Genomic DNA, 23,968 nt, shown 5'->3' on the forward strand with positions numbered 1-23,968 from the left:
GTATACGGATGGAGCTATAGGCTAGATTGCATCTATGCAAATGTAACAGGTAACATATGATGTTTTGAGTAGATGCATCCAGCGGATTTATGTCATTATTGGAGCAATATATGACAAACCGTTTCCATTTCGCCGCATAGCAAGCTCTGGTTGTGGGTCTCCTTGCCTCCTTGATAATTTTCATACAGTCAGGAGGTAAGTTTTGGTAACCAAACTCTATGACATCAGGAGCCAGATCGCAAGGTTCAACTGTTGCGGATCTGGGTGCTGAATGTCTCCTTGGCTCTGCGTTAAAAGACGGGGAGTTAATTGCAGCCTTTGATGGGGCACCACAGAAAGTTCTAGGAATGTGGTGTACCACGGTTGCCTCTCCCACGTTGGAGCAACTAGGATGAGTGTCATGGAGTGTTGTCGTAGTTTGCGTGCCACTAGTAGTATGAGCAGGGCTGAGGGAAAAGCGTACGCAAACCTGCCTGGCCAGTTCATTCATATCGCATTGCCCTGAGACTGCGGATGTGGAAACCTGGCGGCGAAGCTTTGGCATTTTGCGTTTTCCCTTGTGGCGAAAAGGTCTATCTCTGGGTGATCCCACTGCTGGAAGTACGGGTGCAGTACTGAGGGATGAATCTTCCACTCGTGCATCTGGTGGCTGTGTCTGCTGAGCAGGACCGCCATCTGGTTGTCTCTGCCCGGGAGGTGTTCCGCCATGAGGAAGATGTTCCTCTAAATGGCCCACTTCCACATGCTTTGCGCTAGAGGTGACAACTGTGGAGAGTGTGTGCCTCCCTGCTTCTGAATGTAGTACATGGCATTCATGTTGTCCGTTCGGATCAACACGACTTTGTTGCACAGGTGTACTTTGAAGGCCTTCATTGCCATGAAGATCGCCATCAGTTCCAGCAGGTTGATACGCATCTTCCTCTGCTGTGTTGTCCATAGTCCCTGCATCGTGTAATGGAGGACATGCGCTCCCCAACCCAGGAGAGATGCGTCAGTTGTCAGCACTATTTGTGGAACAGGCTCTTGGAACGGTCGTCCCCTGCAAAGGTTTTGTGGGTTCTACCAATGCAAAGAGTGATATGCACGACTGGTCACCAACACTAGGTCTTTCAGCTGTCCTTGAGCCTGGTTCCACTGCCGTGCTAAGCATTCCTGAAGCGGACGCATGTGTAGCCTCGCGTGAGGGACTATGAAGATGCAGGACCTAGTCGCGTGCCAGCCCCTTTCTTTAGTATAAAGGTAGGAGCGGGCCCCCTTCCCAAATTAGATAATTCTGAATCTTGATGACTTTCCACGAAAGAACTCTTGAACCTTTCTGAAGACTCTCCCTTGTGGCTAAGGAGTAGCCACCCTGCACCAGCGGGCACCATCTAAGCGCATGCGGTTTGCTATAAGTCCATCCTCCGGATCAAGACTGCCCAGCTCGAGGAGACCCGGATTCCCTGGCACCTCTGACCTCTACCTACATCACCAGCCCAGCTGAGATTCGCGGGTTTGACGAGACCTCGAGGGACCGGCCATCTTCAAGACTGCACGACGCTTATCCAGCACAACCGCCGAGGGATCCTCGAGTGAGTGCTTTGGGGTTTGAGAAGCCCTGACCCTGAGCAGCTCCAGCACCGAAGTCCAGCCCCCCAGCATCCACGAGATCTGCGTGGGGCCCTTCTGCTCTTTGCTGCTCACCGCGTTGTCCTGCTACTTGCCTGCTGGCTTGTGGCCCTCCTGACGACAAACCACGACACTTCCATCGCTGGTCTGGTTGCTCCAGACTGGCCCTTGCTCCCCTCCAACAGAGGAGCACCCCGGCCCCTCCTGGTCCACTCCAGACGCCATTTTGAGTCCACCGCGTGGGCTTTCATTTGCCAAGAGTTGTTGCCCCAATCCTGGGTCCAGCATCGCCGACAGCAGATACCTTCGTGGGACAGCTCGCACCTCCATCCTGGTCGCCGACAACGCCTCCTGGTCCGAGAGACTGCAGAGCCCAGCGTCGCCCACTCACCTGGTCGAGGTGACTTCATCCGGTGCCATCCTGGTGCCCATCTGATCACTGGCTAGTGATTAAGAACTGAGTCCCCTCTGCTTTCAGGTCGTCTCCATCTTCGATCCAGGCTTGGATCACATCGAACTTCATCACTGGTCGCCTGCCAGCAACTTCTTCTTTCAGGCTCCATAGACTGCAACGAGGATTCCCGACGTCTTTTGAACCCTATGCAGCCGCAGCCTCTGGGCTAGGTAACTTGATCATTTCGGTGCTCCAACGTAGGTTCACTATCTAAGTGTCCAGATCCTTTTTCGTTTTCAGCCTATCTAGTCGGATTCGTCCGATAACACTAACTTTACGAAATCTAGCATCCATAGACTTTGTCCCGCATCCCGCGTGAGAGTGCACTCTGCACCCGATACCCCTAAGCCTCCTGCTCCTAACCTGAAGGTTCAGTAGTGTAGTCCTAGCGATCCTAAAGCCTCTGGATCTTGTTACTTACCTACTAGCATTTCGCATTCCACTTTTGTAGTATATGGTTTTTCGTGCCCCTCGGGCATTTGTGTAAATTGTGCAACTTAAAGTATTTTCTTAAGAGTTTTGTTGTGTGCTTAGCTCCCTGACTCATAAAGAGATCAGGGTAGACTTGTTATAAATAAATATCCTTTTATTTTCATAACAACTTGTGTGGTGTCCTCTCACTTGGTGTTCAAGGGGTATATGTGATGGTATAACAGCTGGCTTAACAAGCCCTCTAGAGTTTAGCCTAAAGACTGCTCTTGTCCATGCTACTAGGATAGCTGGTCTATAAGGTTGACTTACAACCAATCATCAATAAGGGTCGTTTGGAATGATACATAGTGATCACTAGAATAGTGAGCACTGCATATCAGGCCAACTTCTCACAGTTGTCACCCCAAAGGGTAGGACCTTGAACTGATAGTGCTGTTTTGTATGGTGAATCTGAGATACTTCCTGTGTGCAGGATGTATTGGTATGTGGAAGTTCGCATCCTTGAGGTCTAGCTTTGCGAGGAAATCTCCCTGACTGAACAATGGCAGAACCCGTTGTAAAGTGAGCATGTGAAAGTGTTCTGACAAGATGTATTGGTTTAGGGGCCTGAGGTCTAGAATTGGCCTGAGAGACCCGTCCTTTTTGGGGATTAAGAAGTACAGCGAGTATACCCCTGTACCTTGTTCCTGTATAGGGACGAGTTTTATGGCCCCTTTTTGCAGCACACTGATGACTTCTTGCTGCAATAAGTCTATGTGCTCTGCTGACATAGGACGGTGTCTTGGGGGTATGTTGGGTGGAGTGGAGATTAGCTCTAGACAATAGCCGTACTGAATAAGTTGTCTCACCCACCTGTCTGTGGTAATGCTCTCCCCGACTGGCAGGAACTGTTGTAATCGCCCCGACCAGTGTTATATGGTCCGGGGGCAGTGACAAGGGGTCACTGTTTAGCGTTGGCAGAGGATCTGGTGTTGTTATTCCCCCGTCCTTTGCCCTTGCTGCGGTTTCCACGGTAGCCACCCCTATTGTTCTTATTGTAGGTGGTTTGCGTGCTGCTTTTATTGTACGTGGACTGTTGTGATGCCTGACCTCGTGTAGCTCCTCTGTTACTGGAGCGACGAAAGGAACCTCCTCTAAATTGTTGGGACTGGAGGGCACCCATTGATTTGGCCGTGTCAGTGTCTTTTTTAATTTTTTCTAAGAGTGTGTCCACATCAGGACCAAAAAGAAAATCTGGGTTCACAGGCTGGTTCAGTAATGTGGTCTGGATCTCAGGTTTGAATCCCGAGATGCACAACCGAGCATGCCTCCTGAGCATGACGCTTGTGTTGATGGCCCTTGCTGCAGTGTCTGCTACGTCTAGTGCACACTTAATGGATGCGTTGGTAATGAGTGAACCATGCCCACAGACACTGCCTGCAATATATGCAAGTCACTCCCACAGCAGGCCTTAACGTCCTATGGCAGGTTGCATTATATTACATGTGAAGGCACATCTGCATGAGCAGTTATGCCCCTGTGCATCTAGTTCTATTGCTAGATTTTACAAGTTATCAGGGGGCTATGTATATGTACTGGGCACTAGTCATAACGAGTTACCCGACTACATAATGGCTTCACCGAAAATAATGGTATTTGGTATCTAACAACTCTTCTTGCCAAATCCTTACTGATGCCAGTATCGGATTTGTCCTGACATGTATCCAGAGGCACCCTAGAGCTGCTCCCTGAATCCTACCAGCCTCTTAGTGTGCTGGCTGACTGGTCTCGTCGAGCCTGTCTCCACAGACAAGTTCCTGGCCCACTGTAGTGTTGTATTCCGCTTTAGGTGTCCGTATATAGGTTTCCCTGATGCAATTTACTTTGCCCTTATATAGGCATAAGATCCCAGTCCTTATTTAGGCATTAGCCATGCTATCCAAATACAGGCAAAGTCACCTACATCTGTACACCCCACCGTCAACGATTTCTTAGAAACAGACTCTTAAGCTGTGGGAGTTATCCTAGCCCAGGATTATTGATTTCTCCAAGAACTCATTTATTATGCATGAACTGCTATTTCCCACGGGTTCATTCCTGACGTCTTCCTCTGCCCGACTTTTCGTCAATGCTAACATTCCAAGGCAGCTGCCAGGTATAAATATACCTTTTCTTGCCAAGCAAGTAGGAGGAGATCTAGACTTTCGAGAAGCCCCTGTCCCGGCCTGACGCACTGACAAGACGCTGTCATTCCTGGTCACAGAGAATCCAGCTTCCAGTGTTCTGACTTCCTTCGCGGGCGTGTTAGAGTTCGAGACCCGGAAAGAGATTCCAACCTCTCTCATTCTCAAGGTATGCAACTAACTAGAACCAAGAGGGACTCTTGGCATACAAACTATAGCCTACCATACTATAGCCTATATCACCTACTACTTACCTTGTACTACACTTAGGTACACTGGGGTAGAACTAGTTAGAGAAGAATCTTATGAGTACTCACATTTTTAGCCTATGTTATTTATGTATATGAATATGTGTCGTAGCTAAAAGATAATGCTAGCGCAGTATTTTTTCTTCCTACTGCTTACGCTGCACATAATATATCTTGCATACTGTCATATGACTGTAACAGCACATATCTCTTACATGAGTAATAAGGCTGTTCAATAAATCCTTTTTATTGAAACGCCCGTCTATTCTTACTGTGTAACTCTGAAGAAACTAAGCATGCACGATTAGCTGAGTGAAACAGTTATCTAATGTGTCCACGATTCTGAGAGTGTTCCGATTCTAAAGGGAAACAAAGTTGTAATGTTTATGTGGTTGCCAGAAACTACTCCCTTCTAGTTTACAAGGAGTTTCTGGTGGCCTCCGAGTTAGCTGGCACACAAAGTAATTAAGTTTAATATACTAGATAGGGGCATACTGCCACATGCATCAAACTCCCGTTTTGCGTTTCCAAATTTGCGAATTTTACCGAATCGCAAATATGGATTCGCAAAACGGGATGCATCATAGAAAGTGCAAAATATTTCCGATTCGGTAAAAATCGCAATTTTTACCGAATCGCAAATATTATGTGACTTCAAAATTGCGAATTCGCTATTCCCATTGATTCCTATGGGCCAAAAGGCCCATAGGAATCAATGGAAATTGCGAGTGGCACTTAGAAAATTTCATGGGTGCAGGGGGGGGTCCAAAGGACCCCCCCCTGCACCCCTGAAATGTGTTTTTAAATGGATGTTTCACACACACATGTCCTAAGGACATGTGTGTCTGTAACATGACATTGTTTAAAATGTAAATTAGTACATTTTAAACATTTTTCGCAATTTACCACGAGGTTCAACCTCGTGGTAATTTGCACTTCCAAACCTTGTTCTCGCAATTTGATTTCAGAATGATGCATTGCATTTAAGGAATCGCAAATTTGCGATTCCTTAAATGCATCCGCATTCTGGAAAGTCGCAAAATCAGCGAATTTCATTAAAAAATAATGATGCATCTGAAAAAGCATTTTTGGAGTCGCAAACGGCCGATTTTAAGGAATCGCACCATTTGCGACTCCAAAAATGCTTGATGCATGTGGGCCATAGTGACCTCAGTCCTATGCCAAACCTATAGTGTATATTATTCCAATGCACAGAGCCTATTCAGGAAATAGGAACTACATTACAGTAGGTGACAACCCGTGCTCTTGAAGATCAGAAACTAGGCGTGCTCCAGAGTAAGGTGCTCACACCTCCTCAAGTAGGACGGCTAGTGCTTTAGCATATTAAGGACAGAGGCTTCTAAACCTCTGCTACCTCTATGTGACCAGCTTCTCCAGACCTAGGAACATTCTCCTCCAACCCCTGCCCTGAGGCCCATTTGGCACAGGACAGGTGGCAAAATGAGCTTCTCAGAAGGCGTGTTTCCTCTCAGACAAGTCAACCCTCTAAAGTGGGCTACCTGAAGCGAACGACGAAACGGGGGGTTCACCATCTTGTTTTTGTGAAACTAGGAACTGTGGGTCAGGTTTATGCCCACTCTCCCCAGGAAGTTGTCAGAGACTGGGTGTAGTCACCCCAGGGGTCAGTATCCCATTAGCTACTACCTTGCACTCCCCTTAATTCCCCTCAATTCACTATTTAGGGGTCCCCTTGACACCAAGAACTCTGATTTATCTACTGGGAACAAAAGTAGTACAAAGAAGAGACGAGAACACAAGAACTGTGGACAAGCTCTGGAAATGGCACCAGACCCTGCCTGCCTGCTGCTGTTCCAGCAATTTCAAGGACCCGAATCATCCAGCAGCTATGCCTCTTCCCAAAGCCTTGGAAGAATGCATGCATTTCGCCAACCAGTCAGCATCTCACTTGGAATGGAGAGGTCACTTGTCAGCAGGCGCCGACCATGTCTGCCCAGTATGTAGCTGTGCTGACCACCAGGTCCACTGAGGAAGCAGCACACCAGGAGAAGGACATCAAGGTTCCCAGAGGACAGCCCCGTCTCTCCAGCGAGCTTCAAACTGCAAGACTCTCCAGGAGCCCCCTTTCCCCTTCACCAATATCCTGGGTACCAGAGCCCCTGTAGCAGCCAAGGCTTTTTAAGTGTCCAGTACAGACACCGACCCTGCCATGACCGACATACCGATGAGGGACATCAGCATCACGAAGGTCAGCGCCGGGAGTAGCCCTGCTGTCGTGTTTGCCCACATTTTTTTAAAAACAGATTTTTATTAATTGTTCTCATTTCTCACAAGTACAACATTCACATGTGCTCATGGACAACATGTACAGTCGCGCAGTCAAGCAACCCCGCGGGCTTGCAGCAAATCAGAGTCCTGCATCGTGCTAGATCGTCTGCCTCTTCATCTTCGATCTCACAAGGAGAACTGTTCATCGGTTGCAGGAGATTTATCTATTCCGATTTGGGATGCAGCCCTGGGGGTCAATCAATGCTACCCTAGGAGTATGCTTACAAAGTCTTCAACAATCCGGCTTACCAGACAACCATAAAGAAAAAACATTACCCCCACCCCCCAACCTATTCCCTCCCTTACCTGGTCCCCCCCATTAGCCCCTCCCCGCCCCTCCCCTCAGACATGTCGCTCTCCCCAACAGCGCACTCGTTGCACAAAATGCTTTCCTGACGCTTCGTTGGATTCCCAATGGCCGTAATCAATGTCCCATCCAGTAGGGTGCATCCGCATTAATCATACCCCCATTTGTCTTCCTATGGTTGCATCCCCATGTAAGGAAGGGGGTCCCTCACTCCCAGGGAGATAAGTTGTCATCATCAACAGTCGGTGTTTTAAGAAGATCCACCATCGTCACCCAGGCCCTCGCCGTGTCAAGTAATTTATCTTTGTCAGTTCTCCGAGCTATCTGAAGCCGGAGGGACCCCTCACAGTCTGCCCACTTTATGAGTTTCCGCAGCCATCGCACTGTGTTTGGGGCAGTGGTCGCCTTTCAATGGCTAGTAATTTCCCTTTTAGCTAGGACTAAGCCCAAGTCCAGAAATTTGCTGGTGGTTTTATTACGGGCATTATGAGGGAACCAATGTAACAGGCAAACCCCGAGGGTTAACTGCAGCTCCCGTTCTGTCACCTCTTTCAGCCTGGTCCCACGGAGTAGTGGGCAATCCCAGAACATGTGTATGAACGCTGCGTTTTCCAGCATGCATCGTGGTCAAGCAGTGTGGGAGCCGAAAAATGTGTTGATTTTGTGAGGGGTAGGATACGCCCGATGAAACACACAATTATATGAGCTGGGATCTCGCATTCTGAGAGTGGAGACGACCACAAACTGGCAGCGGGGGGGGGGGGGGGGGGGGGGGGGGGTTGTGAAGGTCTGTGGCTCCTCCATTCCCTTGTTCCAATGCAGACTGACAGCAGCCGTCAATGCCAGATGCAAGAGGAAATCCTGGGCAGGTAGATCATGTCTCTCCATGAGGTCCTGAAATGGTAAGAGGGTTCCATCCTCATACAGATCCCCAATGGTGGAGATGGAGTAGTTTCTGTCCTGTAACTCCAGTTCTGTAGTAGTGGTATCTCTGTTATAGTCATAATCTAGTGAATAGTCCCGCCCATGTGCGTGGACCCCGGCAATCAAAAATAATCTCTTAAGTAGTCAAATCATGCAGAAACTGCAAAGACACTTAAGAGAGAATTTAAAGACAAATAATGCAGACTATATCCACAGGCTACACTGTCCAGTACTTCAACTAAAGATTCCACCTAACAACAACACATACAACACAGCCTGCCCAGTTTCTACCATAGAGAAACTTGCCTCCACCAGTAAAAGACTCTGGAATGATAGAGAGGAAGGCATGGACAGACAAGCCCCATAGGCTGCCATTATGTGGCTTAAATAGGATACTGTGCCTTTAAGAGAACTTTCCAGAACTTTCTCCCAGTATCCCAGAATGCATAGCAGGTCCCTCTTACTTTCATTTTTTTCCGGCTCCTGCTAACAGGACCCTGGCATTGAGCTCTCCCTTTTTTCAAGGGTTTATTGGATTTTTGTCACTTTTTTGGATAAAAGTGTTTGAGTATATATTTCTTGGTGCTTCTCTACTCTCCTGTGTGTTGGTTCAGGCTTTTTAGGGCCCTAAAATGCCTGGTCTCTTCGACAAATGCCCAGCATGTGGAAGGAAGAAGGCCAAGAGTGATCCACACGACGTCTGCATCGTCTGCCTCCCTGACACACATGTCCCTGAAGACTGTAGCATCTGCCAGCAACTTTCAGCAAGGACCCTGAGGGACAGGCTGAAGATTAGGCTTCAAGGCCTTGAAGAGAGACGACTCCAGGTGGGTCTGGGCAGGCTGGGAAGGTTCCCTCTGCCTCTGCTGAGGCCTCTGGGGGGGGGCTCCCCAGAGGCAGGAAGACCAGCAAACGGTCCCGGTCTCTGTCGGCATCGATTGCCTCGACGACTACGTCGAGAGGGATGACGACGGTGTGTTCCCCATCTCCCCGGGGCTCCGGGTCGAGACGGCGTGAAGATTCGACGTCGAAGGGCCTGGATAGGCCGCTGTCGAGACCACCGTCTACGGCATCTTCATCGTCCCACACCGGCAATCTCTGCCTCCCCCCCCCCACCATGAGGCAGCTCTTCACAGACCCACACTGGAATCTCAGGAACATATGCAGGGCATGCTTTATTTCGTCATATGGCCCTACTCCAGCATTGTCGCAATACCCATAAATCTCTGGGCACCTCTCTTTCGTGCATTGGAAGCTGGAACAAAATCCTAGTCAGATGGCGAAGCCTCAAGTCTCCACCTCTCTGGTCCACCTCCACTCCCAACTTCTCCACCAGCCACTGCGCGAGTCACTGGAATTGGGCCGAGTGATAATATGCCTCAAAATCAGGTACTACAAAGCCCCCTTCCTGTCTAGGGCGCATCATGGTAGTCAAAGCCACTCTACAGCGCCCTGAGCCCCACAGAAAACTCATAACCATTGAGCCTAATTGGGCAAAGTATTTCCCAGGCACCCATAGTGGCAGTGTACCGAATTAGGAAAGCAGGCGAGGCAGTTATAATTTTTAGCAATGCCACTCGTCCCACAACCGACAGAGGCAGAGACCCCCAGAAATCGAGATTACTCTCGGTAGTTCTCAGAACCCGCCCTACCTTGCCCTCAAATAAATCAGCAGCCTCATGATAAATTTTGACCCCCAAATAAGTAAGCATCTGCCTTCCCAGCGCACAACTAGCCCCTTAGGAGGTTCGCAGCCATCCGCTCGTACCGGAAATAGACAAGTCTTAGTCCAATTGACTTTGAGCCCTGCCACTCGCCCTAGACTCTCCAGTAATTCCCGAACACTCCGTAACTCGTCGGCAGCATTGGCAAGGAACATTAACAAATCATCAGCACATAGAGCAATGTAGTGCATCTGACCCATCCCCTCTAAGCCCCTGTAGTGACTTTCCGACCATGCATGGTCGGCCAGGGGCTCCATTGCCAGGGCGAACAGGAGGGAAGACAGCGGGCAGCCCTGCCTCGTCCCACTATCTACATCACAAGCTGCGGAGATTGCCCCCTTCCCCCCCCGTTCGAACCCTGGCCGTTGAGCGATTATAAAGAATCTTTGTCCAGGCCACAAACCCTTCGCCTAAGCCAAACACCCTCAAACCCCTAAACAGATATGGCCACTCTAAACTATTGAAGGCTTTTTCAATGTCTATCGATAGCACACATGCCTCCGCTCCCTCCGCTGCCGTCTCGTGTAGCAATTGGCACAGTCGCCGTATATTCATGGCTGTGTTCTGGGTAGGTATGAACCCAGCCTGGTCCCCATGCACCAGAGTTGTCATGTGTGCCATCAGGCGGCTGGCCAAGATATTGCTCAAGATCTTGTAGTCAATATTTAACAGCACCAGGGGGCGATATGCTGTGCGATCCCATTCCGGCTTGCCCGGTTTAAGTAGTGGTACGATCACAGCCTTCCTTGTCGAGCTAGGTAAATATCTAGTTTGTTTCAACCGATTATAAAGAGTCACCAGTTGTGGGACCAGCAGATCTATATATGTAACATAGAAATCAGACGGTAACTCAGACCTCTCCCAACTCCACTGGGCGAACCAGGCTCTTCGCGTCCGCCGCCTCAATCTGAGGCAGATTTAAATCTAGGAAGTCCTCTTCCTACAGCTCTCTGGGGTCTAACCTGCTGTGATATAAAGTAGTGTGTATTCCAGGAACTGCATGTTAATGGCCTGTTGTCCATAGTGTCGTGTCCCCACCATCTTCCCGTAGTTCAAGGATCGGTGTGCCTCTACGCGCCGGATTTGCCAACCAAGATAGCAACATCCCAGACTTATCCCTTTCAGCATGCGCTCGCGTCACATATGCCCTGTAATCAAAGCATCTCAGCCTCTCTACTTGCGTTGCCAACTCTTCTTTCGCCCTCAGCAGTTCTTCCTGTGTATCCTCACGGCCAGGTCTCTCCCTTTCTTTCTCCCTGAGTCGCTGCTCCGCCTGCTGCATCTCACTCAGTAGTGTTCTACGAACTCCCACCGCCTCCCCCATGCACCGCCCACGTATCACTACTTCGAATGCGTCCCACTCGTTATGCAAATTAGAAGATGTATTGATATTAAGCTGAAAATATTCCTCTATGGCAGTACCTATGGTAGTTCGGAAGACCTGGTCTTCCAACACTTCCGTGCGGAGAAGCCAACTAGGGATCACTGTTCTAAGGATGAACCCAGTTCAGGGACACCAAAAGAGGGTTATGATCAGAAGTCGTTCTAGCCAGGTACTCACTCATCATAATCGTCATGTGGACATTAGGAGAGTGCAGTATTGCATCCAGCCGGATGTGCAGCTCATGTACAGCTGAAAAATAAGAGTAGTAACGGTCCCCAGGGTGATGAGCCCTCCAGGTGTCTATCAGTTCCCAATGCTGTTGACAATCTCGTCTGACCTCTGCAACCCTATGAGTGGGGGCGTCAGGAAGCGGAGGATGGGAGCGATCCAGGTTTATGTCACCCACGCAATTAAAGTCCACCCCTAGAAGAACAGGACCCGTTAGCGCCCCGCTAGTTTCTGTGATAACTGTGCAAGGAAGGCAGACTGGTCAACATTGGGGGCATATATGCCTCCTAGTGTGATGTCCCGCCCATCAAGCCGCCACGTTACCACCGTGAATCTACCGTCAGTATCAATCACCTGCCTAATACAATGGACCCCTGCCCGGACCCATATTAAGGTTCCCCTGGCGTAGGCCGAGTAGGTAGTGTGGAAGACTATGTATACAAAAAATGCTCAACAATCCCCTCTGATAAGCTTAAAGCTGCTTGACCACACTACCACAAAATAGAGCATGTTGGGGGGAGAAGTCCCTGTAAACCAACAAGGGTCGCCCGCACTTTCTGCACATTGTACCTCATTTTGGTACGCTATATAGAAAGCCAGCTTTCTACACATGCTGAATTTGACTTTCCACCAAAAAAGTCTAGGAGGCAAGACCTGGAAAAGGAAATTTGAGGTGTTAAATTATGAGTATTTGGAAAAAAGAAAACTCCTCTAAATAAAGATCGACAGGCAGGGAAATCATGGAAATTTACATCATGGTTGTTCTAAAATCTTTTCAAAATGGTATCTGAAATCCAACAACCAAATCCCAAAAATCTTAATTTTTAAATAGGTAAATCATGTTTGAGGAGTCAAAGCCTAAAAATCCACATAGTATTAAGATGCTCCAGCCGGCAGCAATGTGGCTACTGGCTTACATCTTGACACATATTTCAATCTCTACATAATATTATATTGTTCCTTAGCTTGCTAGCACTTTATCCAAATACAATTTGATTTTATATGTGGTACATTCACCTCATACTACTTCAAACAAATAGAGGCTTTAGTATGGTAATAAGTTACCTGTAATCGTAAAAATGGAAATCTTTTGTTTTTAGTTATTTTATGTTTACATCAAACAACAAGTAGTAGTACATTCTTCATACACATTACATGGTAGGATGTACATTATTACTTCAGAGATTTTGCTCAGGTGAGCTATGGGGTGCAAGCATCACATCTCTAGCGAAAGGGGGGCAGTCTCTAGTATAGGGCCGCCAATAGAAAGCCAGATAACTGAACCAATATTGGCAGCTAAGGGACAGGTGCCACACTGCCTGGAGTGTTTGTTGTATTTCACCCATAAGTTGCCCTCTTCTAATGACCAGCTACCAATTGGTCATACATTGTAAGAGTAATGAAGCTGAACTCACTGTAGATCATAAGTAGTATTGGGAACACAGTTTAAGGGTCTTAGGAAGACAAAGTGTTGCATATTTACACATTGAACGCCCAATGCTGGACATCTACATGCCTTCGTTAGATAGTTGTAGCACTGTGTGAGTTTGTGATCAGCAGGGATGTCCCATTCACTCTCATATCAGCTAACACCCTGTATGCTCTGTCCCGGAACCGCTTGTGCGAGGCATGCGGGTACGGATGGATCCACGAGTATGCAAACTGCTCCTGTGTGCACTGGCAGGACTGATCAGGGGTGCAGATATTATCCTGGTCAAATGGCAATGTCAGTAACTTCCATGCCAGTCTAGACTGTCTGCTCCACCGAACGAGTTTTATTAAGAGGGATCTGAGACAATCAAGGCAAGATCTAGTCAGTGACATTGGGATAGTCACAAAAAGGTAATGGGCAATACTAACAGTTTGGCTATGGCCAATTCACCAGCCAGCCAACAAAAAGGCAGCATGGATCAGGTCTTCCAGCCACGTGACGGACATACTGTAAATTTTCTTGTCCAAGATCTGTGGTGTCTCTCCTGGCCCAAATGCTCAGGTACTTGACCGCAGAGTCTGCCCACATCAGAAGGAATTCCAAGGCAAAGGGGTGGCAGGGGTCAAGCGAAGGCCATAAATGTGGCCCAATTCACCATGATACCATTCTGTCGACCAAATTGAATAAACTCATGCAGGAAGGTGGCTAGATTATGCACAGGTTCTCAGAATTAGACCATGACATCTTCAGCATGCATGGAGACAATGAGCCCTGGATGTGAAATTCAGACCGCGCTCCACATTATTCTGTCTGATTAGCGCTGCCAGGGGCTCCATGGCAATCGCAAACAGCACCGGGGACAGCAGTCAGCCATAGCACATATTGGAACTTTACAAACAATAACTTTCAGGGGCTAAGGTTTAATACAATTAAAATCATCAGTTCCCCGTCTGTCTGATGCTGAACACCTAAAGTGACATAATGAAATGGTGCATAACTCTCTATCACTGTTAAGACCTTTGTGAAATGTCCGCAATCTACCCTGAAAGTTTCTCTCAATCTAATTTTCAAATGTAAATTACTAACTCGCCTATTCAGCATCACGTATTCTACTCTGAGAAAAGTTATGGGGGAGATCTTTCGCTGTTATATTACATACTATTGGCTACTGTTTGACGGCCCTGATAAGGTCTCTTGGTTTTCTTTCAATTTACTAATTGTGGATCCCACATATTGGAAGCCACATTCACAAACCACTAGATAAACACAACATTTAGTACTACAATTAATAAATGACCTAATCATATAACTTCTGCTTTTGTCACTGTCTGCGACATCTTTAGTATCATCTTTAGCACCATCTAATTCAAAGGAAAAACTCAAAAGATACCTTGAAGCTAGTCTATTAACTGAAGAAAAATACAGATACCTCAATGTGGAAACTTCGAAAACTCCAATAATTTATTTTCTCCCCAAGATTCATAAAGGAGGGGAGATTTCTCCAGGGTGTCCCACTGCATGAGGGATAGGCTCACACACAGAAAGAGTCTTGGAATAGACAGCCATTCATATGGCACTGGCAGTTACTACCCTTGCTTTTAATGTATGGGATACTTAAGACTTATTGAATCAAATAACAGCTGTACCTTGGGAGAACGACTCCTAGTTACCAGGGATGTATCTTTCTTATGGAATATGGCATCGGAATTCAGGGAGTTATAGTGCCCCAGGTAATGTCAGGTGCTTTCAATTATTTTTAGTGCACAGGTACAGTTACTACAGTCTCAGAAAAACTCTCAGCATGGGGCTTCCATTTAATGGCATCCACAGTCATAAGACACAAAGTGTCAGGAGAGACTAAGTAAACTTCTATCCTATCCATGAAATAGGAGAGGCGCTGGAGGTAAGGCTGAGAAATGGTTCTAATAATAATATTTTGTTGTATATCAAGCAATTCTTATCAGCCATTGAATGCAAACTAAGAGCATTCTTTGCAATTGAATAGAAAGACTGGACCCATAGAGTAAACAAATGTAAACCTGCCACTTCTCAAGCAACAGTCTTAGCATTTTTCCGTTGGTCATCACACAACTGCCCTAGATCACCAATCCAGTGCTCCCACAAGGTAGTAGGCAGATTAAGGCCATTCCCAACTGTAGGAAGGTGGATATCTGACTATGGTTGCCCCTAACTTTTTGCCTGGTGTTTTGCTGGTTTTTCGACTTAGTTGACCTGGGGCCCTGCTATTCAGGACCCCAGGCCCACTGCTCTCCCTGTAAATGGATTCCATGTACTCTAGGTACATATCTAATTGGATACTGAGGGTATACACCTGTTACAACGCATTCGTTACTCCGCACTACCATTACAACGCGACTTTTACAACGCATACCATTACAACGCATTGCGCTGGGGGGCGCTCTAGGATAGGGAATAAGTATAATTTACTATCCAACACCTTCCCTAGGGTCCACGGGGACTGGAGTTAGAATAGTAAATTATACTTACCACTATCCAGCACCTCAAAGCGCTATGCGTTGTAATGGTATGCGTTGTAATGGTCGCGTTGTAACGGTAGGTAGTTGTAATAGTATGCGTTGTAACATGGTACATCCATACGGAGTCACCCTATCAGCCCCTGTACAGTGTACCTTGGGTACCCATGACATAGGTGTACCCAGGGCCTACCAGGGGCTGCAGCATTTATTATGCCACCCCTGGCTGGCCATCCAAATCTGACACAACTGGCTGATCGATCAGCTGGGGCAAGGTGGTGTAATCACCCTTTGCTTAAGATATAGTATCCCTATATCTAACCCTAAAATGGACACATATCCTCCTATCAGTCACTCCTATGGCAGGCCTTATCAATCCTGAAGGCAGAGTGCTTGGAATTATGTGAGATGGTGCTCTAGCATGAGCTGAGCCTGTCTGCAGCTTTCGGAACCAAGTCCTTTAGCTGTTTCCATGATAACGCTATACCATATACTCTTAAGTTCATTTTAATCCTCGCGGTTATTGCCAACTTTGGTATAATATTATCAAAACATGTTGAGTAAGGTGTAATACGAATTGGAATACTACCCCCTCGACAATTCTGGCGACGGGGGTAGCATTCCACCCTTCTAGAGGGACACAACATAAATGTAACTGTGAACCCCGGTTAAAGTTAACTCGAGCCTCAGCATCACAAAATGGATGCTGCCACCACAGACACAAGTCTGACCTCCTGCTGCCGGGAGTCCTTCCAGCGAGGGAGGCTGGACAAAGGGTTTCCTGCCTTGGGAGATGCTAGCACCACCCCAGACAGGACTTTGTGTATTAGGTAGGACAGGGTTGAAAGGAATGAGACATGCCTTGGGCACACAAGGTGTCCCTGTGCATACACCGGTCTAAACCAGTTCCTGGGGCACCCCAGCTCTGGAGCAATACCGGACAAAGGATAGGGGGTGTAACCACCCCCCCTTCCTGGTCCCACCCAGGGGAGGGACCTAGTCTTAGTACAGCCCCCTTTAGCTGGATAATGGTAGGAGCTGGTCCCATTCCAAATTGGATTATCCTGAACAACTTTACAAGAAGAAACTCTGGACTTCGACGTTCTGCTCCACAGAAGACTGAAGAAATCTCCCTTGTGGGCAAGGAGTGTCCACCCTGCACAAGCAGGCACCATCAGCGTCCAGCGGCTTCCCTTTGTCGTCTTCCCTCGCGGATCCAGACTTCAGAGCCCGACGAGACCCGGATTCCCAGACCTCTCCGACCTCTACCTACATCTGCAGCACAGCTGAGATCCGTGGGTGCGACGAGACACGTGGGACCGGCCATCTTGAAAGAAGCAGCACTTCGCTCCAGCACGACTTCTGAGGTAACCTCGTCCAAGTGCTTTGGGGACTAAGAAGCCCGACCCCGAGCAGCTCCTGCACCGAAGACCAGCCCTCCAGCATCCACGAGATCTGCGTGGGGCCCTTCTGCCTGTTTGCTGCTCGACGCACTGTCTGGTCACTTGCCGGCTGGCTAGTGACCTCCTAGACGACGAACTCCGAAATCTTCACTGCTGGTCTGGTTGCTCCAGACCGGCCCTTGCTCCTTTCCAAAAGGGGAGCACCGCGGACCCTCCTGGTCCACTCCAGACGCCGTTTCCACTCACCGCGTGGGTTGCCTTTGCCAAGGCCTGTTGACTCCGCAATCGAAGCAGACACCGCCGACAGCGAGAGCCTGCGTGGGACAGCTCGTGCCTCCATCCTGGTCGTCGAAGACACCACCTGGTCCACGTGGCTGCAGAGACAAGCGTCCACTCTCACCTGATCGCGACGACGACATCTGGTTCCACTCCAGTCACTGGCTAGTGACTTTGACCATTGTCCCATCTGCTTTCAGGTTCTTCTCTTCACTGATCCACCCTTGGATCACACCGGGCATCTTCCTCCTGATCACCTGCAGCATCCTTTCTTCTAGGCTCCATAGACTTCAACGCCGGAACCAGACACGACTTGGCACCTATGCACCCGCAGCCTGTGGGTGAGATAACACGAGCATTTCGGTGCTCAAGGGTAGCTTGACTCTCCTAGTGTCCAGTTCCACAGTCATTTTAGTTCTACCTAGTCAGGATTGTCCGTACTCACCTTTTACTTGAACTGTACTGTCCATAGACACTGTTACGCATCTCGCGTGCGAGTTCACACTCTGCACACGCGTTCCGTGGGCCTCCTATTACCTACCTAGAGTTAGTATAGCGTGGTCCCAGCGATCCTACAGCCTCTGGACAGCTCCATTCCTTTATCGAATTTCACATTCCACTTACTTAGTATATGGTTTGTTGTGCACCTAGGGCATCATTGTAATTTGTGCAACTTAAACGTATTTTTCCTAAGAGATTGTCATGTGCTTAGCCCTCTGACCTCAAAGAGTTCAGAGGTGTATGTTAGTTAATAAATATCTTGTTTATTTTCATAACAAACTGTGTGGTGTCCTTTCACTTGGTATTCAAGGGGTTATATGTGGTAAAACAGCTGGCTTAGGTTTCAAAAAAGGGGGAGACAGAAAGGACACTATTTACCACACAGTATTGGTGGAAGGTCCAGTAACAGCTTAGTGTCCTGTACGAAGTACTAGAGAGTTACACCAAAAATGGGGGTTGCTGTACTGTTCCTCGAGAAGGTAGAGTTGGGAAAGTTCTTGCTGGCGTGACAGGTAGAGGGAGAGGGGAGGTTATTAATACCCTGGGGAATCCATTATGTTGGATTTATTTGCCTCACACACCCCGAGGAGTGTCATGCTTCATCATCGGCGGTTGCTCCTCGTCGGGGAGGCGGTGCAATCCCCGACGGGCACACCTCAGAGAGGGGCTCTTTGGCGGAGATCTTTTTACCAACTGCCTGTAGGTGAAGTGGGGGTATGTGGGCGGGTCGGTATATACCTGTGGTGAGGTAGTTAAAATATAGAAAGGGGTACATACCTGTGGTGAGGTAGTTAAAATATAGAAAGGGGTACCTGAATTGACTTTTATTCTGGGGGTCCCCTAGCTACGCTTAAAAGGTGAAACTAGTCCTCTAGGTGTTAACCAATTACGTTGTGTATCCCTAGAAGGGGCTCGTGGTGCATGTGGTCAACATGTTTCTCGCTCATGGTGCACCACATGCACCACTAGCCCCTTCTAGGACCCCCAGAATAAAAGTCAATTCAGGTACCCCTTTCTATATTTTAACTACCTCACCACAGGTATATACCGACCCGCCCACATACCCCCACTTCACCTACAGGCAGTTGGTAAAAAGATCTCCGCCAAAGAGCCCCTCTCTGAGGTGTGCCCGTCGGGGATTGCACCGCCTCCCCGACGAGGAGCAACCGCCGATGATGAAGCATGACACTCCTCGGGGTGTGTGAGGCAAATAAATCCAACATAATGGATTCCCCAGGGTATTAATAACCTCCCCTCTCCCTCTACCTGTCACGCCAGCAAGAACTTTCCCAACTCTACCTTCTCGAGGAACAGTACAGCAACCCCCATTTTTGGTGTAAAACAGCTGGCTTCACATGCCAAAAGAGTTTAGCCTAAAACTGCTTTGTCCATGCTACCATTAGGATAGCTGGTCTATAAGGTTGACTTACAACCAATCACCATAAGGGTTGTTTGGACTGATATATGATGCTCACTAGTTCTAGTGATCACCTTGTATCAGGCCAACTTCTCACACCAACCAAGATGGATTAGATTTGGGGTACCTATTTATTGAATGTATTAATGCTATAAAAAGAAAAGCGAGTAATACATAGGTGTTAATTCATCTGGTCTAAATTGGGATACTGTCCAACACCCACAAAAGGCCGCAGGGATAAACAAATAGAATATACGTTTTTCTTCTCATTCTACCTTATCATACTTGCTACTGGAGCCAAATCCAAATATCAGAAGATGGCCATGCGAATCTGTACATGCAAAGTGCTGCCCATCCGGGGAGCATTTACAGTCAAAAACTGCTCCATGTCCTTGGCCTTCAATCTGCAAAACAATAAAGAAATTATATGTAATTAGAAAATAATACATTTGGCAGTATAACTCTTAAACCTGAGAAAAGTGCACTGGTAAACTTTTAAAAGAGTGCTTACAATTTTTTCCACAGTGAACTGAAAAAAATGAAAAACCTAGCCCACTAAAATGAAAAGGTTAAACATTTACATATGAAAATCCCACTTACTGGCAAGGCAAAAACAGCACAGTAGACAAAAAATAACTAAAATGAGTTTTTATATCATTTGGGAAACCAGCAGACACGGAAGAGACCTATGCAGGGCACAGTGTGTTTTCATTACTGAAAAGATAGGAAGTGACTTTCTGAATTAAGGACAGTGACTACTAACAAACTGTGGTTAGCTGTGGAGTGCACAGCACGGGTGTTTATGGAATACATGTCAATTTTTAACGTGTATGTCAATTTTTAACATGAATATGCTCAGAATATTGCATCAGAAACACAGCAGTCTGGCTACTTTACAAATTGATGCTTTGTAAGGGAGCTGGAGAGTGTTCTAAACTATTGATGGCTTTGAAGATCATGAAAAGAATCTTTATCCTGAATCACCCGTGCACTGGAGTTCACGGAGAAGGATAGAACTGGCGCTTATACAGCAATGAGAAATTGAAAGTAAATATTACTTACCTGTAACCCTAGTTCTATTCATTGAAGCCATGGCCACTAAATAGCTGCACAGACACATGGTATCAAGGCACTAATTTGTTTCAAAGGTATACTACTCTTAAGAAAAATCAATTTTAATATCATCCTTTAACGAAGCAAATGCTACAAGCACCTGATCATGTCCAATCAGTAGCCGTTAGCTCAGCTCATTTTTAGGTCTCACGCCTGGGTTGCAGTGCGCAGCACTGCTTGTGCAGCGACAAACTTCTTGTAGGGGGTTTGAAAACAGACCAAGGAATCGCACAATCTTGTGCATATGTTTTTCCTTTTGGCCCATGCTATTGGCCTGTGCGTGCGTCTTTGTAACAAAGACAGAACGAATTGACCAAAAAGGCGGGCACATTGCTCCACCCATGGCCTATTGGTGTCTATTACGTGCACCGCCGCCTAGTGGTTTCAATTATCGTGCCCAGGCACGGGCGCGATAATTGAAACCACATTTCTCACTGTGTCGCATGCGCGCACACCACTCGCGGACTTGTTCTTTTTTGGATCCATTTCACAGGGAAGCAACTAAATGAAAGAAGGAAAGAGAGGTTGTGAACCGTTTCTTCAAGTCCCGCTTTTCAGTGATGTCTGAAGTGGAAATTCCAATGTACGGCTTTTCCCCATCCGACATCCCAAATGTATCTTCCTTTACCATAATTGTGTTTTAATTATGTTGCCGCGCTAGTTTCACTTTTGCGTGCGCTACTTATTTCCCTTGCAGAAAGCTTTGAGGTTTTTGTGTCAGTTGTTTTAGGAATCGAGGCTTTGGAAGATAAGGAATGTTTTTCGGTCGCACCGAGAGAGCTATGGCCAGTTGCCGATTCAGTCTCAAAGGCGGGGTTGAGACCAAGGAATATGCTTGATCAGAGGAGGTCAAAACCAACGACTTAATTGTGGCAGAACTTTATGGGTTTGGGCCCGAATGTGGGGCATCCAAAGGAATATGCTACTTACCAGTATGCATCTGTTCTTGGCATGTAGGGCTGCTGACATTCATATCTGTGCATAGATCGCCGCCTAGTGTTGGGTCACTTGATTGCACATTGTTTTCCTGGAAGAGTCTTCGAAGTATCACGAGATAGGTGGCTCCTCTCCTGGACTACAGTGCGCATGGGCATCCTCTCCATCCTTAGATTGTTTTTCGCCATTGTGGCAGAGATGGAGTGTTGTACAGTAAGAGATGTCCATGCAAGAAAGTGTGAGTTAGAATGAATGCTACAGCTGCGACAGGCACCGGGGAGGAGGGTGGACGATATGAATGTCAGCAGCCCTACATGCCAAGAACAGATGCATACTGGTAAGTAGCATATTCCGTTCGAGGCATGTGGGCTGCTGAATTCATATCTGTGCATAGAATGTACAGCAGTCTCTCCCTTAGCGGTCGCTACCTGTGCCAGCTGCTGCAGTCTGAAACAGAGTTTTTAGAACAGCCTGTCCTACAGCAGCTTGCTGTTTGGAATGTACATCAAAACAATAGTGTTTTGTGAAAGTATGTATGGTTGTCCATGTGGCTGCTTTACATATTTCTTCTAGAGGAATGTTTCCTAGGAAAGCCATGGATGCCCCCATTTTGCGTGTAGAATGCACTCTTGGGGGAACTGTTAAAGTGCGTTTTGCCTTAAGATAACATATTTGAATGCACTTAACTATCCATCTGGCTAGTCCAGATTTAGAAATGGGGTTTCCTTTGTGTTGTGGTAAAAAAGCAACAAACTGTTTTGTCTTCCTGAAATCTTTTGTCCTGTCTATGTAATATAGGAGAGCCCTTTTAACATCTAGTGTGTATGTAGAGCTCTTTCAGGAACTGACTGTGGGTTTGGGAAGAACACTGGAAGTTCTATTGTTTGATTGATGTGGAAGTGGGATACCACTTTTGGCATGAATTTAGGGTTTGTCCTAAGCACAACCCTATTTGCGTGAATTTGGAAGAATGGTTCTTGAATAGTTAGGACTTGCAGCTCGCTAACTCTTCTAAGCGCAGAAATCGCTACGAGAAAAGCCACCTTCCATGTTAAAAATTGTATTTCACACGAGTGTAAGTGTTCAAAAGGTGGTCCCATTAGTCTGGTTAAAACAACGTTTAGGTTCCAGACAGGTGAAGGTGGATGTCTAGGGGGGGGGGGGGGATCACTCGTTTGAGCCCCTCCATGAATGCTTTAATTGCAGGCACTCTGAATAGCGAAAGGTGTTGCCTGTTCAGAAGGTAAGCTGCTATGGCAGCTAAGTGTATCCTAATGGATGTATAGGCTAGATTGCAGCGGTGTAGGTGCAAAAGATAGCATATGATATTTTGCGTTGATGCGTCTAGTGGGTTTATGTCATTGTTGTTACAGTAAATGAAAAAACGTTTCCACTTTGCCGCATAGCATGCTCTTGTGGTAGGTCTTTTTGCCTCTTTGATAATGTTCATGCAGTCAGGAGGTAAGTTTAGGTAGCCAAACTATGACTTCAGGAGCCAGATTGCAAGGTTCAGCTGCTGCGGATCTGGGTGCTGAATGTCTCCATGGCTCTGCGTTAAGAGACTGGGTGTTAGTTTTAGTCTTTGATGAGGCACCACGGAAAGTTCTAGGAACGTGGTGTACCACGGTTGTCTCGCCCATGTTGGAACAACCAGGATTAGCGTCATGGAGTGCTGGCGCAGTTTGCGTGCCACTAGCGGTATCAACGGTGCTGGTGGAAAAGCGTAGGCAAATTTGCCTGACCAGTTCATCCATATCGCATTGCCCTGAGACTGCGGGTGTGGGAACCTTGCGGCGAAGTACTAGCATTTTGCGCTTTCTTTTGTGGCGAACAGGTCTATCTGTGGTTGTCCCCACTGTTGGAAGTATGGTTGAAGCACTGTGAGATGAATCTCCCACTTGTGCATCTGTTGGCTGTGTCTGCTGAGCAGATCCGCTATTTGATTGTCCTTGCCTGGGAGGTGTTCTGCCAGGAGAAAAATGTTTCTTTGAATGGCCCACTTCCACATGCTCTGAGCTAGATGTGACAGCTGTGGAGAGTGTGTTCCTCCCTGTTTCTGTATGTAGTACATCGCAGTCATGTTCTCGGTCCGGATCAACACTGTCTTGTTGCAGAGATGTACTTTGAAAGCTTTCATTGCCATAAAAATTGCCATCAGCTCCAGTAGGTTGATGTGCATTTTCTTTTGCTGCGTGGTCCATAAGCCCTGCACTGTGTGGTGGAGGGCATGGACTCCCCACCCTATCAGGGATGCATCCGTCGTTAAGACTATTTGTGGTACAGGCTCTTGGAACAGTCATCCCTTGCAAAGGTTTTGGGGATTCCACCAATGCAGAGAATTGTATGCATGGCTGGTCACCAACACTAGGTCGCTTAATTGTCCTTGAGCCTGGTTCCACTGACGTGCTAGGCACTCCTGCAGCGGACGCATGTGTAGTCTTGCGTGAGGGACTATGAAAATGCATGAGGCCATCATGCCTATTAGTTGCATAAACACTCGGGCTGGAAGCGAGTGTTGGGGCCTGAACCTTTGCTTTGATTAGCGTCTGAATGCTGTTTATTCTGACAGAATTTGGTTGTGCCTTCCCTGCCAGAGTGTCTATAGTCGCTACCAGGT

The 23,968-nt window shown here is 47.4% G+C and overlaps 1 protein-coding gene across 2 annotated transcripts in view; it reads right to left on the reverse strand.

Annotated features, from left to right (window-relative positions):
- Window positions 1-23,968, reverse strand: part of PHIP (PHIP subunit of CUL4-Ring ligase complex) — a 2,330,659-nt gene that overhangs the window by 1,826,022 nt on the left and 480,669 nt on the right. For both annotated transcript variants that reach the window (XM_086926531.1, XM_086926532.1), the window contains exon 16: window positions 19,578-19,706. In XM_086926531.1, coding sequence (XP_086782657.1) covers window positions 19,578-19,706 — 129 coding nt within the window. The remainder of the gene's footprint in view (window positions 1-19,577; window positions 19,707-23,968) is intronic.

The sequence above is a fragment of the Lissotriton vulgaris genome, chromosome 6 (genome assembly GCF_964263255.1).
Source record: "Lissotriton vulgaris chromosome 6, aLisVul1.2, whole genome shotgun sequence".
Taxonomy (NCBI): Eukaryota; Metazoa; Chordata; class Amphibia; order Caudata; family Salamandridae; genus Lissotriton; species Lissotriton vulgaris.